This window comes from Ctenopharyngodon idella, chromosome 17 (genome assembly GCF_019924925.1).
Source record: "Ctenopharyngodon idella isolate HZGC_01 chromosome 17, HZGC01, whole genome shotgun sequence".
In the NCBI taxonomy this organism is placed as follows: domain Eukaryota; kingdom Metazoa; phylum Chordata; class Actinopteri; order Cypriniformes; family Xenocyprididae; genus Ctenopharyngodon; species Ctenopharyngodon idella.
Window position 1 is genome coordinate 11,750,039 of NC_067236.1, and position 16,922 is coordinate 11,766,960.

At 38.9% G+C, this 16,922-nt stretch overlaps 1 protein-coding gene across 5 annotated transcripts in view; it reads right to left on the bottom strand.

The window, feature by feature from the left end:
* Window positions 1-1,827: 1,827 nt before the first annotated feature.
* qkia (QKI, KH domain containing, RNA binding a) overlaps window positions 1,828-16,922 on the bottom strand; it is a 75,492-nt gene continuing 60,397 nt past the window's right edge. Inside the window, exons 5-8 of one of the 5 annotated variants that reach the window (XM_051867238.1) lie at window positions 11,509-11,596; window positions 9,493-9,891; window positions 6,458-6,532; window positions 1,828-5,496 (exon numbers count right to left, since the gene is read on the bottom strand). In XM_051867238.1, coding sequence (XP_051723198.1) covers window positions 5,480-5,496; window positions 6,458-6,532; window positions 9,493-9,891; window positions 11,509-11,596 — 579 coding nt within the window. In that variant the 3' untranslated portion in view covers window positions 1,828-5,479. Of the gene's footprint in view, window positions 5,497-5,941; window positions 6,533-9,492; window positions 9,916-11,508; window positions 11,597-16,922 lie in introns of those variants that run through there. The other 4 variants (XM_051867236.1, XM_051867242.1, XM_051867239.1 and 1 more) reach the window with 4 other exon arrangements.

A 16,922-nucleotide genomic window follows, 5' to 3' on the forward strand; every position in this document is an offset into this window, starting at 1 on the left:
AGACTGATTATTTCAGTTTTTGCACGCTTTGATATATACTCAGTGTTCTTATGTATTTATGAAAAATACAACATATGATTAATTCAATATTTTAATTCTATATATATATATATATATATATATATATATAATACACACACATTAGCAAAATGTAAGCAAAAAAGTATTGCTGAATAGCAAAAAGAAATAAAGGCTGCATATCAAATATCTGACAAACCTATTTGGGATTTTTTTTGATAACCGTTTTGGGAAAACTCCAAATCTTTGCACAAACTGTAAAGTTTTTGGGACATTTCAGCACCAATGTCTTTTTAAAAACAAAAGAAAACACTCTCGCACTGAAGCTTTTATTATTCACAAGGTTTTACTGCGAACAGGCCATTGAGAAATGTGCTTCATTAATTCAAATGATGATATTCAGTTCCTTGAAGTGGCTTGAAGTACACGTGCATCAAAATCAGATGAGTTATTAAAACAATTGTTTAATTAACCAATTAGAAGCTGGTGATTGTGACCTGTGAGGAAACATTCCCTGAGGGCATTTTTTTTTTTGCTTGAGAAACCTTCCCTTTATTAATATAATATTAAGGCTTTGTTGATTGCTCTTCAAAATGAAGATGAACACAACTTCAGTCAGTCAACATATAAAGCATGTTTTCCATTCTGAAGCTTCACTCAGTGGGATAAAAATGGTCTAAAAAAAAAAACACTTTTTATTTGTGCAGTTGCAATGCATTTCAAATGAGTAAAAAAAAAAAAAAAAAATTTAGGATGAGGACAAAAAAGAATTACATTAATACATATTGTGCTTAGGTTGTGTTTACAAAACATTTCCCCATAGAAAATACTGTATAAATAAAAAGAAAATTAAATTTCACTTATCCTAAATATCTCATACAGTGAGGACACTGCCTTTAGTCTCCATGGCAACAAGACCAAGCAGTTCCTACAAGGGTTAGTATATTTGTCCACTTAGATGCTGTGAAAGCAAACAGCCAGCAGCCCCTCCAGACACAATCTCACCGCTGCCTCTGCAGGTCAAACGACCTTCAAAAACTCCATATGACCCGTTACATATGAAGTCTGATGGAGGAGTAAAGTCGAGATCAGATGCACTAAAGAATATTGGGCAGGATGGACATTAATTTGCTCTGACATACGAGCGTGATAACTTAAGTCACGCTAAAACAATACATTCGATTCGGCAGTACATGCGCTGATTCCTGAGGCTCGCCAGGTTACTACTGGACATTATTTACTGTTCAGAGCCTATTCAAGGGAGAGAAAGAGAGAGGAAAAGAAGAAAAAAAAAAAAAAAAAAGGAGGATCAAATACTTCCAGTTATCGTCGGGTTTTGTAACAGAAAGTTATGAGCTTTAGCTCTACATAGATCTAAATCCCAATTACATCCAGTTCTACAGAAAGCAGCGTTTTTCACCCAAACAAAACAAAAAGGAAACACCAGTAGCACCAACAAACTGCGTGAACAGTGAGGCAGACAAGGCATGGCAGCACGCGCTTGGGAAGATTTCTACAGCGACAAAGATGACAGTGCAGGAGCGGAGTGAAGGACGGACTGCCTCGTGCACATTTACCTGTTAGACTGCGTGAAAGTGAGTGTGTGAGTGTGTGTGTGAACTGTAAATGTGTATGGACCTCTGAAAAATGCATTTGAGTGAATGTGTGTGTGTGTGCATATCTGTGAGAAACTGTGAGGGTGTTCACACACCAGATTTAATCGTGTTAGTCCGTGAACCAGACCAAGGTAGTAGATTCATTAAATTTGTTAAAAAAAGAACACAACACAAAACAATATCAGCAAGTTAGTAAAATTCTTACTAAGAATGTTTTATTAAAATAAATGCCAAGGAGGTTAATAAGAAAAAAAAATAACAGCATACACCATAAAAACTAAATGCAAGCATGTAAAAATACCTATGACAAGAGGAACTAATAAGTTGCTAATGAGTTAAACAAGCTAAAGAATCAGCAAGAAAACAAAAACTGTAAGAAAAGGCAACGCTCCCAATGAGAGAGACAGATCTGAGTAAAGAGTGGGCCGGGAGGGAGGGCAGAGGAGAGAGGACATGGAAAAAAAAAATAAAATAAAAAAAAAATGTGTAGTGGGTTTCATCACAAAAGGAGATCAGAAAAAATGACTTGTACATAGAAAATGAAGTTAGAAAAATACATTAGAAACCTGTAACAATGGCTGTAATTTACATTATTACACATGTAGTAGGCAGGCAGGAAGAGATTTCTCCATACACCTGATAGACAAACCCAACTCCAAAACATTAACAGCACGTAGTAACATGGCAGAGGGGATTCGTTTAATACTGTCCATTTCTCTGTAGTCGTCTCTGCTCCTCTCTAATATTGCATTTCATTATTTCAATGTGTAAAAAACATGTATTTAACACTGAGAAAAGAGAGAAAAACAAGACATTGACCTTTTTCGTGTAACAAAAGTGAAGAACAAGACTAAACCAGAGCCTGCCAGGGTTACAAGACACAAAGTTGAACGTGATCTTATTAAATCTGACCAACACCTCCGGTTGTTTCAACGATTGAAAACTGCTCGGGGGAGATTTGATCTTTAGATCGTGATTTGATACTGCGGCTCTTGTGTGACTGTTTGGGTTTGGCACTGATGGACATCCTTGTGACCTTCCTCTCAGTAATACTTAATAAATTGCTATAGTTTATCTCCCCCTGCATTATTTGTTCTTCTCAGATCAGTGCACTGTAAAGCTACATATATCGGTTGTGAGACACCAAAAAGGCCTTTCCCAAAGTGAGCTAAATACTTCTTTTCCTTCTGCCCTTCCCTCTCACGTTCTTCAAAAAAAAAAAAAAAAAAATCACTTCCTTGGCATAAAAATAAGTAAGTTTTAGCAAACATGATTGTGAAAATGATCGAACGTTTCCAGTTTGCAAGTCTTGAAACAAGAGGAGGTTTCAGGTGAAGTCCAATTAAATGATTTCTTTCAGAAATCTCCATTCTAAAACACCTGGCAGACTTCCACAATGATTGGCAGTTGTTCTTAAAAATCACAGTAACCAAATACATAGACAGCATTGCTGATTTTGTCCTCATAATATAAGAATAATAATGCAATAAAATAAAGAGAAAATAAAACACTTTGTTCAAATAGGGATTAAAGGAAAAAAAAAAAAAAAAAAAAAAAAAAAACAACAAGACTTCAACTTAATTTTGGGAAGACGAATCATGGCACATAGTTAGCTGGTCAAATGACTGCTATTCCTTTGCATAGAATAGATTCAGTGGCACAACACTGCAACAGCCTTGTGGTTTAACTCTTGGGGTGCTTCCTCTTCACAAACCCTCCCTCGCTCTGCACTCTCACTAGTTGGTGCTGGATATTATTGAACAGAATGCAACACTCGGAAAAAGAAACGACCGTCTGTAAGGCACTTATCTCTCTAACTGTACTCTTCTCCTCTCGCATCATGCAATTCCTCCAACATTCCAAGGTTTGACTATTTTGGTCTGCTTTTTTTCCCCCTGGCCAATATTATCCAAAGTCACGCAACATTTCTTTACCACCTTTTGCTGTACTACTCTACAAATGTTTTTATATATATTTTTTTGTATTACGTTTCATATTTTGTAACTGCAAGTTAAGTATAAAAAGCTAAAATTGCCAAAAATATATATTTCTTCTCCAGCACCCTGTAAAAGTATCTAATTTTGATCTTTCTGTATTATAATATGCAATGACATATCTACATTTGTATACATTTTATATATATATCATGTATGTATAAAGCAATTCGAACAGGCAGACATGGCTTTCACATCCTATGTTTTCTTGAGAGGGTGTATAGAAATGAGAGAGTGGGCTCAGTAGCTGGGGGTGTGCAGGACACATTGTGGATGGGCTATCTGATTCGGGGGTTTGAAAAATCGAAAAAACTCACTTGTGGATTTAAATTCATAAAGGCATTTACAAGAACACCTGCATTTTGTTTCAGCTCAGCTGACTAATTTTTGGAAGGTGGGTAGGGGGAAAGATATTTAAGATTTGAATTTTTTCTTTTTCTTTTTGTAAATAAATCAGCAGAAACGAAAGAAAAGTGTATACATACAGCAGTGAGGTTATGCCCTCCCCCGTTCTGTCTACCTCATTCACCTTCTTTAGTGTTCTTTATTTTTTGTATATCCAAGGAAATTAGCGTCTTGTGAGACAATAACACCATTTCATCCATTTTTGATTCACTATTATAACAAACAGATAGAGGCATGACATCAAACCTTTTCAAACTCTAGACTAAAATGACAGAACCCTTGGCGGTTAGATACATACTCATATATATATGAAATTCATTAAATGGAAACCCTTTGGCTAAATGCACACACATAATACTTCGTCATTTTTTTTTTTGTCTTTTTTTTCTGTCTTTTTTTTTTTTTTTCATCTTATCTCACAGCTCATTCAAAGAAAAAAAAAAAATTGTAGAAAGTTCAGGCACTGTATGTGGGGAGGGGTTGAGAGTTTTTGGGATGGCATAGTTCGGTAAACTGATTCCGGTTCATATCCCAGCTGTCCAACCCTGAATATCCTAGATTTAAAGACTCCAAAAACACTTCACCCCAATCTCACCTGCTATTGCCCTGCCTGACTCTGCCTACTGCCCCCTAATGAGCTGGCACAGATACTGCAATGAGCAGCACGTATAAATCTCCAAGTATTGCCAAACGCTAATAAGATACATGGAAACATAAGCAATTAAATAGGGAGAAGTAACAGAACAAAGAAATCAAAACAAGCTTTTTGCAGTCTGTCATTGTAGCCATGCTCTAAGTCAGCTGGACAGGCACACCCAGAATGTGTCAGCACAGTAAAACTCATCAACTGAAAAACACAGGATTACATCAGAGAAGGACAGGAAATACACAAGTTGGTGTGAGTGCAGATTCTTTCCTTCTTTTTCTTTTGTTGATTCATAATGACAGTTTAAATGGGTGGTGTAGCGTATAGACATAATCTGGATCCTGATGCCCCGTTTAGCGTTATGACTGATAAAACTGGGGTCATCATTTATTTATTTATTTATTTTTAACTGGAGATTTGCAAGTATAAATGCATTTAAGGGCTGGATTAGCAGAAGACGCGTCTTTATTGCTTTTAAACTTCAGTGCAGATTTTTGGGTAACGCAACATCACTGTTAACATCCACCCATTCATTTGAGGTTTAAAAAGAAAAAGAAAGAAATAATAATAAAAAAACAACATAAAATAATAAAGTATCATCGTTGTTATCGCTACACAACGTGTTGGTATGGAGGGTTGGTGTGTTTTATGTTGGTTTGTGTTAGGATCACTGCTCGGACAGGTGCCTCTCTCTCTGCGTCCACCAGGCTAGCAAAAGGCAATTACCAGTTAATCTGATCAGCAGGCAGGCTTGGGCGGCTCATCATTGGGTGAAGAGTTCAGAGTTCAGAGGTCATTTGTTAGTTGCCGGTGGCGGCTAGGTGGTTAGGAACAAAAACAAAAAGGAAAAAAAACAAAACAAAACAAAAAAAAAGGTAGAAAAGATATTAGTTAGCAAGAAGAGACCGGAATGACATCATTTTAACAGCAAAATGAATGCAATCTTTGTTTAAACCCCCTTAATTCCATGGCCAAGAGACAAACACAGGCTAAACCTCGTTATGATCATGACACACTAACGTCATGATCAGAGTTCAATCAGAACGTTATTACATGTAATTAAAGCGCTAAAATGCCCCATGTTCCCACAAACAAAAGCAGAGAGGTATCACGTAGACAAACGAGAAACACATACAAACAAAAACTAGTAACATTTTAGTGTCGAGTCGAAATGCGTGTTACGAACAGTGTAATTAGTTGTGAGGGGGAATCAGAGAGCTAGTGCTATGTTACGCAAATAAACAGATAAAGGTCGCAAAATATCACTTTGGATTTTTCTCTTTATTTTCAGTGAATGTATACACAGGATTCAAAAATACATCTGCTATAAAAAAATAGTACCTTCAGTAAAACTAAAAGATAACTAGGTGTAAAGGACATTTTACACTTAAAGAGATGAACAAACAAAATCCGAAACTGAGACATAAAAAAATAGTGAGGTAATAACTGGCAATGGAAACTTATTCCAGTCCCTTCTTTGTATTTTAAAACGATTTAAACAAATCAGAAAAACAAAGCAATACAAAACAAAGAATACAATCTATTTTTTGGATCTAGACGCAAGTAAGGAATGCACTGATATATAAAGCTATTAAACAAACGGAATTTAATTCAGTTACAGTCATGTGTTTCCGTAAACCTGAGTGTTTTCAGAGGCATTTGATATGTAAACATTTCCACAGTAAATATATGCAGTGTATATAAACGTGTACGATCCCCCGTTCAGAGAAGATGCAATACAAAGAATAAAAAAGGTAGAAGTATCTTTTCTAACTAACCTCTGTCTGTGGTCACTATCCTTTGGTAAGGATGGACCCGTGAATCATGTCTCCGCACTTTAGTAGCCATTGCACCTAGATTACAACAGGTCCATAAGGTTAGAAATGTTTCAGCCCAGGCAAAAAAATACATGTAAAGCCTGTGGAGCACAGCTACAAACACTGCAGCAGAATTGTACAAACCAGAAATACAGAGCATTTTGACCTTTTATTTAAGAGATCCATTTAAAATGAGGCTCAATTTGAGCAGGCTAGCTGTGAAACAGGCTTTACATGAATTCTCCTCTATATGTTTAAATTTAAATAGTTTCTACATAGAATACATATTCACAATAGCAACACATTGGGTAGAAAATTCATAAAAAATACAAGCGTAATAAATGCATACAAAAAAACCCCAGAATTTAATAAATGTATAACTTAAAATTACATAGTAATTTGTTTGACTCAAAAGATTCTAAGATTGTTTGAGACGGGCGGGCAAGGAATCATGGGTTAAAAAAAAAAAATGTGTTTTAGGAAAAAATACATGACTACAGTTGAAGCAGCGTCATTTGACAGCAAATTGTAATCGAGCTTTGACACCCTGTGATTACTGTATGACAGCACCTGGCTTATGCTTTCTACATTACAGCAAACCGACTAAAATACAAACTCTCTCTGCTCACAAGAATACATAAGTAAAAAGACAAGATGGCAAAAGTGAAAACCAAAATAGACGGCAAATAGACGATGATACGATTAATTTATTTACATTATCTCATTGGCCAATCTCAAAGGTAAAGCACAGAACTAATTGATCTGAAACACACTGTCAGAGAAAAAAAAAAAAAAAAAAAAAAAAAAGTACAGTACTTGTCACTGGGGCAGTACCCTCAGGTACAAAAGTGAAACTGTACTAATATGTACCTCTAAGGTATACCATTTAGGGGTAAGTAAGGTACAAAGATATACCTTTTCACTTTTGTAGCTTAAGGTACTGCCCCAGTGACAGTGCTATCCTTTTTTTTTTTCTAAGAGTGTAGCTGTTGATAGAGTAATAATTGCTTCCATAGTGAAGATCTATTCAACGCCAAGAGCAAAACTGAGTGAAAATGTATATGCACACATGAATGAAGAGTTATTTTTCTTTTTTGCCATGTTAATTGCTCTCTATAGTCAATCAGTAAAATATATTTTTTAATCATGTGCCTGGAATGTGCACCATTTGTTAATATTGTTGGTCTCAGACTGAAAAGAAACAAATAGTGGTAACAGACAAGATGTACTTTTATTTCTAATAGTACACCTCGGTTATTATTATACTGTGTTTATTCCTATATCAATGCACAAAACTGAATAAGGCTTGCATTATCACTTGTATTATCTATATTATCAGCTTTTAGAATGCAACCTAACTGATAAAACAAATTTCACTTGCAGTGTGACGATTCAAAGGTTATTTTGTTATAAAGCGAAAGAAAAATGATGGGATGTATTTTTCATTAAAGCAAGAGAATTTTGTATAATCAGATGGGTTGATGTTACATTAAATTGCCAAAGTTATGTTTTGTTTTGCTCTTGGCATGCACAGACTTTGAGACAGATTGGTGAAAGAAGCCTTTTCAGTCTTACAATTACTGAGTGAGACCAGGAGAGGAATGAGTCTGATAGAATCTATTCACTGACTCCCAATCAGCCAAAGATTTAACACTACAAAAAGACCTATTAAAATATTAATTGGCATTCTAAAAAAAGTTTTTAAATATTAAACATTTTTATGAGCCCAGTTAAAAAACTGGGGGGGGGGGGGTTCTTCATTATTGATTTAAACATTAGTAAATGACTCTGTGGAGCTCCATGAGGTGTGATGACTATCAAATCACAATGACATCACAGAATAGTTGCTAAGGACGAATGTTTTTACTCTCCTCTGGAGAAATTCTGGATTCGCTAACCTTTCCCTTTAACTGTGTGTGTTTATGTGTGTGTGTGTGTGTGTGTGTGTGCGCGTATACGCCCACATGCTATGCTGCAACAGCAGATGTCCAGCAAATCACTTCTGATTGCACAGAAGCCCAGCGAGCGAGCGAGCGAAAGAGAGAGAGAGAGAGTGTGAGAGAGAACATGGTCTGGTCTGGGGGTGGTTTGATGTTAGATCGATACTATAAGTAAATAAAAGGCTGCTAAGCTTGTGAGTGTTTAAGTTTAAAAGTGGAAACCCGGCACTGTCAGAACAGCAGAAGACCCAAATGTGCCAACAGTACAAGATTCAGTTAACCGAACTCAGAAAGCCCTCCATCGGATCAAAGATGAGGACAAACAAGCTTTTCAAGCGCAATATTAAGCTGCTGGCACATGACTTCATCATGCTATTGATTGCCATGTCTGCTTAAACAATTGATTTGTAAATGTTTACATTACTTTGATGCAAAGCGTCGAGTCTGTAAAAGAGGTTGTGATGTCGTAGTTATTATCTATCTTCTTTGCGAGTGCTTGCAGAAGCCCCTCGCTAGTATGGGTAATTCTCTCTGAATAGGGTCGAGCACTCAAGTTCACAAGGGTAAAAATAAGACAATTGGATACAGTGAGAATAGTGGAAGAATTTAATGAACATCCCCAACGGGACTCTGGGCTCTTTCTCTCTCTCTGCCGCTCGGCACCGGTACCAAGGCCTGCTACAGCAGGGAAGAGAGAAATGATTTCAAAAGCCAGGAGAAATCCAAGGGGATCCACCAGTAGCCTGCCTGACAAAGCCTCTGGCAAGAAAGAGAGAGACGGGGAAGGGAAAAAAAAAAAAAAGATGTGTGCAAGCAAGCATGTCGCCACTGTCTGCGAGAGCGAATGTGTGTGTGTCCTGAGAAAAGACTTCTTACGCAGCAGCAAAAAAATAAACTTTAGAAAGACTAATACACCTCGTTTTAGACACAGCTAAGTGGTCCCTTTCCCAGCCCGTCTCAGTGGCATAAAACGTTTCTTTTTGTGCCTATGTAGCTATGTCTTTAATCACCTGAATTACCCAGCCCGCTAGCATGAGCTAGTCATTACATATTTACCTTTCATTGAGTCCTGAACGGGGCCGGGTGACGCCCCATCGAACATTCCCCCGTAAAACACCCCAGCAAAGCCCTCTTGCGGGGCACCAAAGGGTGAAGTGCCAAGCCCCCACGCCCGCTTACCTAGGACTCCGCTGTGCTCGATGGGATATTCCAGCAGAGACGTGGGTGCCAAGGCATAAGGGTAATCGTAGGGCGTGGTGTAGATAATGCCCCCGTCAGGTGTCGGGGGCACCAAGGTAGGGGTGCCGTTGGGTAGCACAGTGGCCATCTGAGTGGGCCGAATGATGTTCATGATGGGGGTCCCTGCCGGAGTGGGGGGCCTGAGGGCAGCCGGGGGGAGGACCTGACCCGCAGGGGCTGCGATCAAACGCGGGCCTTGAGCAGCCGCTGCCGCTGCTGCAAGAGAGAACGCAAGGGTGGCTGCCGTAAAATGAAAGAGTGAAAGATAGAAAGAGTGAAAGGGAGAGAAAGAGACAGGATGACACAGAGAGAAAAGTAATGGAAGAGATAGAGCCATAGGAGGAGGTTGGGTGTGTGAACGTGTGTAAAATTTTTAGAGCAGAAGGGGGAAAATAGAAGTGGACAGAAGGCACAAAAACAGATGTGAGAAAAGCACAGGCAGGGAAAGGAAAACAGAGGTACATGAAAAGAGGAAAAAAGAGGGTGGGGGGGAAAAATAAAGGAAAATTAGTCCATGCGATGGTCAATGAACCACAAAAAAAAGTTACATTCTAAAGCAAACTAAAACAAACCCCACAACCAAAATCATTACAAAAAAATTAAATCAAAACTAAAACACAAGGAGAAACTGATGATTGATCATACCAGGGCAAACCGATCATCAAAACACAGGCACTAATACACAACATAGAGTAACTGATTCAAAGCAGCACATCTGATTTTAATGTCCTGTGGCATTTAGAGGACGCACAACTTCATTGGTTTGTGTGCTAAAACATGGTGATGTTATTTCTTATTGTTGTACAATAGACTTTCTAGAATAGATTCAACTAAATTGCCATAAGCTTTCCCACATGAATCAAAACCTCTACATGCCACTGGGACATTTAGTGCAGATGTGGAGAGGAAATAACCACAACAGGGCTGAAAATTAAAATGCTTGTAAACATTCTGCATTGAAGCCGAACAGAATCAAACAGATGTGCTTCTTCCAAAGAAATATCCCCGTCATATATATCCAAATATGCATGCACACAATCATAAATCCATACACTCATATATATATACACAATCATGCAAATATTACTTTACAGAGCAGTATACAAGAGCCCAAATCTCTCTATGTCAATGTGGATATGCATTGCAGTGATGAATATGTATGACATGGGTGGAGTTGTATGCAAATACCTTTGAGCAATAATACACATTTATGACCTGAAGACAACCTAAAAATCACACAATCATGCAGTAAAATGATTCTGTGCGCCACACCAAGATTACGCAGGCTGTGATTGCATTTGGAACAGCTTTGAAAGGAAGTGGGAGAAAGAGAGAGGGAGAAAGAGAAAAAGAGAGAGGGAGGGATAAAGAGAGACAGAAATACTAGACTGTGGGCAGATGATTAGATGTTTTCATGTGGAGTCTGCAGTGAAAAGGATTCCTTCTAGAATTAACACGAGCATCTTATGTCTGATGACTCTAAAGTGCTCTGCTTTTTTTAAATCGCTCATTTATGGTCAGAAAAAAATGTGTTCTATGTGTCACTGCGTGTGTGTGTGTGTGTGTGCGCGCGCATTTACACATGGATTAAGGATGGATATAAGAGATGGATTATGGCTAGTTTTGATTTTATATTTTGTGCAAGCTCTGCACATATGGGTGTGATTTTGTGTGTGCAAGCATTTAAACAAATGTCTTTAGTCACTGTGAACACAATCACAGCTGAACTCATTCATTAATGGTTGTCTTGTGGGTGTGCTGTCATTTCATTCTGGAGTGTGTTTATATAAAGTTCTTAAGTGTCTAGCTGTTGGTGTGTGAATGTCTCCTTACGCGTTTTGATGTTGGTGTCTCTGTATGTTCCGTTCAGAATGGCCAGCTCCATCAGCTGCATCTTCTTTAGATTATCTTCTCCTTCAGCCTAAGAAAAGAAACCGACAAATCAGAGGGACTCTCATTACTTGCACAACCAATCACCAACTGGTAGAAAATGTAGAAATGAGGACAATCTGGTTTATAAAAAAAAAAAAAGAAGAAAAAAAAAAAAAAGTTGAATAAAATCTAAAAATTAAAAAAGGGAATTCAAGTAAAGTATGTAAAAACATGCAATAAAGTAAAAATGAAGTTTTTCCTCTTTTTAAAATCAGATTAGAGCCAAAATTATTCATAAAAGCAAATAATGCTGCTAACTAATAATATCTAATTATATAAAATGAGAATGATATATGCAAAATTCCAATAATTTAAATGAACATTACTTTAACATATTAAGTGTTGGAGTAGAATGCAGTAAACACATCTACTCTCAGCAGGAACTAAAAGTCTAGTGCTTCTAGACAGAGAAAGATGCACACTTTTGATTACTAAGAAAGAGTAAAGAGTAAACCAAACATGAGCTCTCTCAACACGGAGCAGCTAAAATGCAAAAAAATGCAAAGGTACTCATACTTCCAACTGCAGAGGAGAGGAGGAGGAAAGAGAGAGAGAGATGCTCAATTCAGATTTACACATCAAGCAACAGACACACTGGAGGACTGGGATACCTTTAACTTTTCATGGTGTTTCAGAGTTAACTTGGGAGAGCACACATCAAAGGCCAAACTACTTTGACAGACACCATATTTGAGTGGTATTGTGAGAGTTGCCCTTAAGGGACTTGACTGCAGAATTAACACTGCTCTAGATGCGTACAAATCTACACATCCACATGATTCAAAGCTGAGCGAGACCCCGAGTAATTTCCTCAATCAGGGAGAGAGAAAAAAAAAAAAAAAAAAAAAAAGATTAAAAACTGTGCACTAAAGCTACGAAATGCCCCCGCATGAATGACTCACCCATTCCTAAGCACTTCAGTAATTCAATAGAGACACAAAAACATTCTCTTCTAGAAAGCAAAGCTTTTGTTTGGACCCTTCACATTCAAGGAGCTCATGGAGAGCCAATGAAGATGCATCTATGAGCTTGTTACAATAACGCCACTCATGTGAAGACAGAACACAGCAAGCAGACTCAGGTTAAATTGAACGCAGCACAGAAAGAGAGAAAAAAAAAAAAAAATCTTAAATTGTCCATTTAACTTCTTCTGAGCCTGACAGGTGAAGAGAGTTTCCAGTGCCATCCTTCACACGTTTCACCTAGGATTAGTCCTGTGAATTTTAAGACCAGTTCAGATCCTCTATCACTAGCCTATCATATACAGTGAAACTGAACAGACACGCACACATTGAAAGTTTCCAATGACCGAGCAGCATTCCTGTCACACATCCTTCCTCCGCTTTACAAATGATGTCTGTTCACTCTTATACTGGCCAGCAGATCTCCGTTCCGGCACAGCTGCTCTAATATCATCTGAACTGACAATGAGTCGGCCATTCAACAAGGGCAAAGATTTGCTCCAGGGTTTCCTGCTCAAGCAAATACACTGGTCCTCAGCCAGTAAGGGTGAACCACCACTACAGAGCCACACCGACACAATAAGCCCAAAAGTGCGTCATTTACTTACCCTCATGTCATTCTAGGCCCATATGATTAGCAGAATATCTTGCCTACTCTTTTTCCAAAATCACAATTTCTGCTTCAAGCTGACTTTAATGAGAAACAAATACATAATCACCACATCGTTGTATAAACTATCATTATGGAAAAAAACAAAACCATTACTAAAAACAACTCATACAAGCTAAAAAACAATAGGTAACTCATTATATTATAGCAGATTAAAGCAATGTGTCAGTGCAAGGAGGGAAATCACAGTCTGGGGCAGCCGGGCCTCTTTATCCCTCTAAGAGAGGTGAGGAAGAGGATAAACGAGTCGAAAAAGCCCCAAAACACCATAAACAATCACGCTCTTATTTCTGCTGAAGCAGGACTTTGTGTGGTTGGCTCAGCTCTAAATCCAAATAACAACATCTCAGTGCTGACCGTAAAAGCAGATGGAGTCGATTTTCTCTCGTTCCACAAACTAAGACTGTGTTTCTGGCTCATTCTGCAGGGTATTTAATGAGGCTGCAGTGCCTTTGGTCGGTTAGAGTAACTCCCCACTGGTCTATGATGACACGGGGGTTAGTGGAGCACAGACTTCCTTCGAGTCACTGTAGAGTGGACATTTTCTGTTTGAGGTCAGGTCAGATTTTTTTCCTTCATTCCTTTTATAACGCCCTCTTTCTTTGATTCTTCCTCTCGAGATGAGGCATTGTCAGGATGTTTGTAAAAAAAAAAAAAAAAAATGTAGAGATTATTCCAGGTGAGAGAGGGAGGGAGGGAGGAAGTAAAATAAAGGAAGTGTGCGTTTCAGAGAGCTGTGTGTCATCAGATGGGAAGAGGCTCTGGGGAGACATCCCTCTGATTTAAGCAACAAAAGCTGACACAGAGAGAACGTTTCCACACATACTCTGGGTGTGACACATCAGGAAAGGCTGCTCAATAATCCTGCTCTATCCACAGGAATCAGATTCAATCAGTGGGGTCTATTTGTAAGGGCAACGGAGTGAAGCGGCTCTCATTGGCCGTGGGGGAGGACAGGGGACGGTAGACTGTGAAAGCAGAGCTTTTGAGCACATCAATTTTGTTACACGCACAGAAGTACAGCATTTCCTCTACATAATAAAACGTTTACAGCCATTTCTGAGTCCATTTCCTTTTTCAGTGTAGCTCTGTGGGACGGCTGGTGTCCGTCATCAAGTGCTTATGTCCAGGAAGAGAAACTTGCATGCTTTATCTGAAGATAATTGGAATTAAGTCTTACATACACCGAGCCAAGTCAGCTTTTTATGAGTTTACATTATAATTTAAGATAATCTTTTACTAAAATACAGACCACCAGATAAGAAAAGCGCTGTCACACTACAGAAAAACTTTTAAGAGTGTTGAGAAAAAAACAAAAGTAGAGAGAAAGCTCTATTTGACATCAGGCAATTTTTCTAGGCTTATGACCGTTACCTTTATCACTTCCAGCGCTTCCAAAGTTCCCCTTTAATACAAAAATATCTTTCAACTCCACCCTCACCAGCAAATCTCCAACAATCTACATGATTCAGACAGTTTTAGCTCAGAAATGATGTCAAAAACCCTGACTGTGTTGTGAAAGCTTCCACATGAACTCCAGCAGTCACCCAGTCAGCGAAGAGAGATTACTGTGCATGACAAGCAGTTACACCACCCTTCTTGCTGTCAACTACATGGAGGTAATGCCCTGTATAGCTCAGACAGTTGACTTGAGTGGAACTAAACCTGAGCTCAAGAAATTTTCAGAGTAAAACTAATGTTATTACTCCTAATGTTTTCTTCTATTCAGTTTGTTGATGGAACACAGGGTTTCAAGTTCGGTAGAGTAAAGCACAGATGTGTTCCTGGTTTGTAGCAGCCTGCAAGCAAACATCAAGCAAGCATTCTCACAGTGAACCTAATTTTACTACATATAGTGACATCCAGGCAGTTACATCTCCAGGCTGAAAATGCAAAAGGTTGAAAATTTGATTTATGAGCAGTCTTCTAAGGCAAGATGCACAATGCATCATGTACAGTGCTTTGGATAAAAAGATCTGCGAAATGACCACCATATAATATGTAGGCCAGGTTGGCGTGTGATAGCTGTATTTAAAATGCTGCACAGATGTTTACATGCACTGGACAAAGGCATCCATACGGGATTACGCTGGATTTCACCAAAGCGGGCTGTGAGGACAGAGATCAGAGTGAGTGAACAAACAAAATAAAGCACAACAGAAGACGAGGAGGGAGGGATGCAGAAACAGAGGGAACATTAAAGTGATCCATGATTTCCATTGGTGCAACACATTGTAAAACCTTCAGCTGACTCGCCCTCTTCTCTCTCTCGCTTTCTAATTTTCCCTCCTCTCTTCCTATTTCTCTCTCTCTCTTTCTCGCTGCCAGACGATGTTTTGTTCTGCTCCTATGATCCTTTAATGCCACCCAATCGAGCCGAGAATATCTTGAAAGGATTTGGGAAGGCTGATCTGGAGGTTTAAATACTGCCGGATTTGCATCAGATTCTGAGATTTGAGAGTCAAAGCTGATCCGCGTGCTCTCTGTGCCGCCTGGGCTGTCAGCTCTGGACTGTGACCCAACCTTGCCCGCTTTACAACCCCCTTAACCTTGTGTTCATCGGGGGCAAATGAGAGGAATGAATCAGCTGGGGAAAAAAGGCCTGAAGAAATAAATCTGCAAATCCCAATAAAAGCAGCACTGCCCCTTGAACATGCAGTGGGGACTGATAGACCATATTGAGGCTAATTTAAAAACAGTGCTTCCCCAACGGCCTAGAAGAGGTTACTTCACAGTCAAGGATAGCATCTGCAAAGCAAATACACAAAATGAAAAGTGTTGGCCAGTGCAGTCAAGGTCTCTACTGTGATAGCCAAACTGCTCTGTGGGTCAGGGCCAATATATTAGAAAGCAGAAGGCACAGAGCCTAATATACCAATGCATGCTGCGTGAAAAGATGTTTTGCTTGAGCAAAATTGAAAAACATATTGAATTTGAAAGAGTCCACACACAATCTTGATGACGTGTTCAGTTCTGCTGACTTCAGGAGACACTGTGTACTGGCAATGGGAAATTACAAATGAAGAGTAATAGAGATGTATTGGGCCAAATTGCAACCAAAAACTCCTGGAGAAGGTCAGTATAAACAGATTTTAAAAAAATTCTCAAATCAGACAGGCTTCTTGGAAATTTGTTGCCTATGGACTCTGCTAAATATGGCCTAAGATAGGAGGGATAAAATGCTCTACATGCAAGCAAATTTTGGTATTGTCTACAACTGCTAACGTATGACCTAACAATCTTTTTCTGCCCTCGAAAACAGTGCGAGAAGATGAAAGGAATCATTCCTGGCTCTCTCTGTGAGATTGGTTTGAGAGGATTCTCTAGATGCCAGGACTGATCCTTAGTGGTCCCTGTCCTCATCTGACTCTGAATGAGCGGATAATTAGCCCAGACACCATGTAACAGGGGTGGGAGTGCAGAAAGCCAAAGGGGGGCACAAAAACATCCCCGTAACTAGGCTAGAGTGCAAACACTAGCGTTTCAGTCTGCAGCTATTCTCCCCAAAGTAAAAGGATTAGTAGCCTGTTCAAAGGAAATGCAGTTGGACTGATGTCCGCAGGGGGTCTTTTATTGGAACCAGAAGAGATTGCAGCCAACTGTTTTCAGAAGAGTCAGGGGCTGGACTAACCTCTAGAGGTGGGCTGCAAACTAAGAGGTTTATGTTATTTACCCAGATAGCT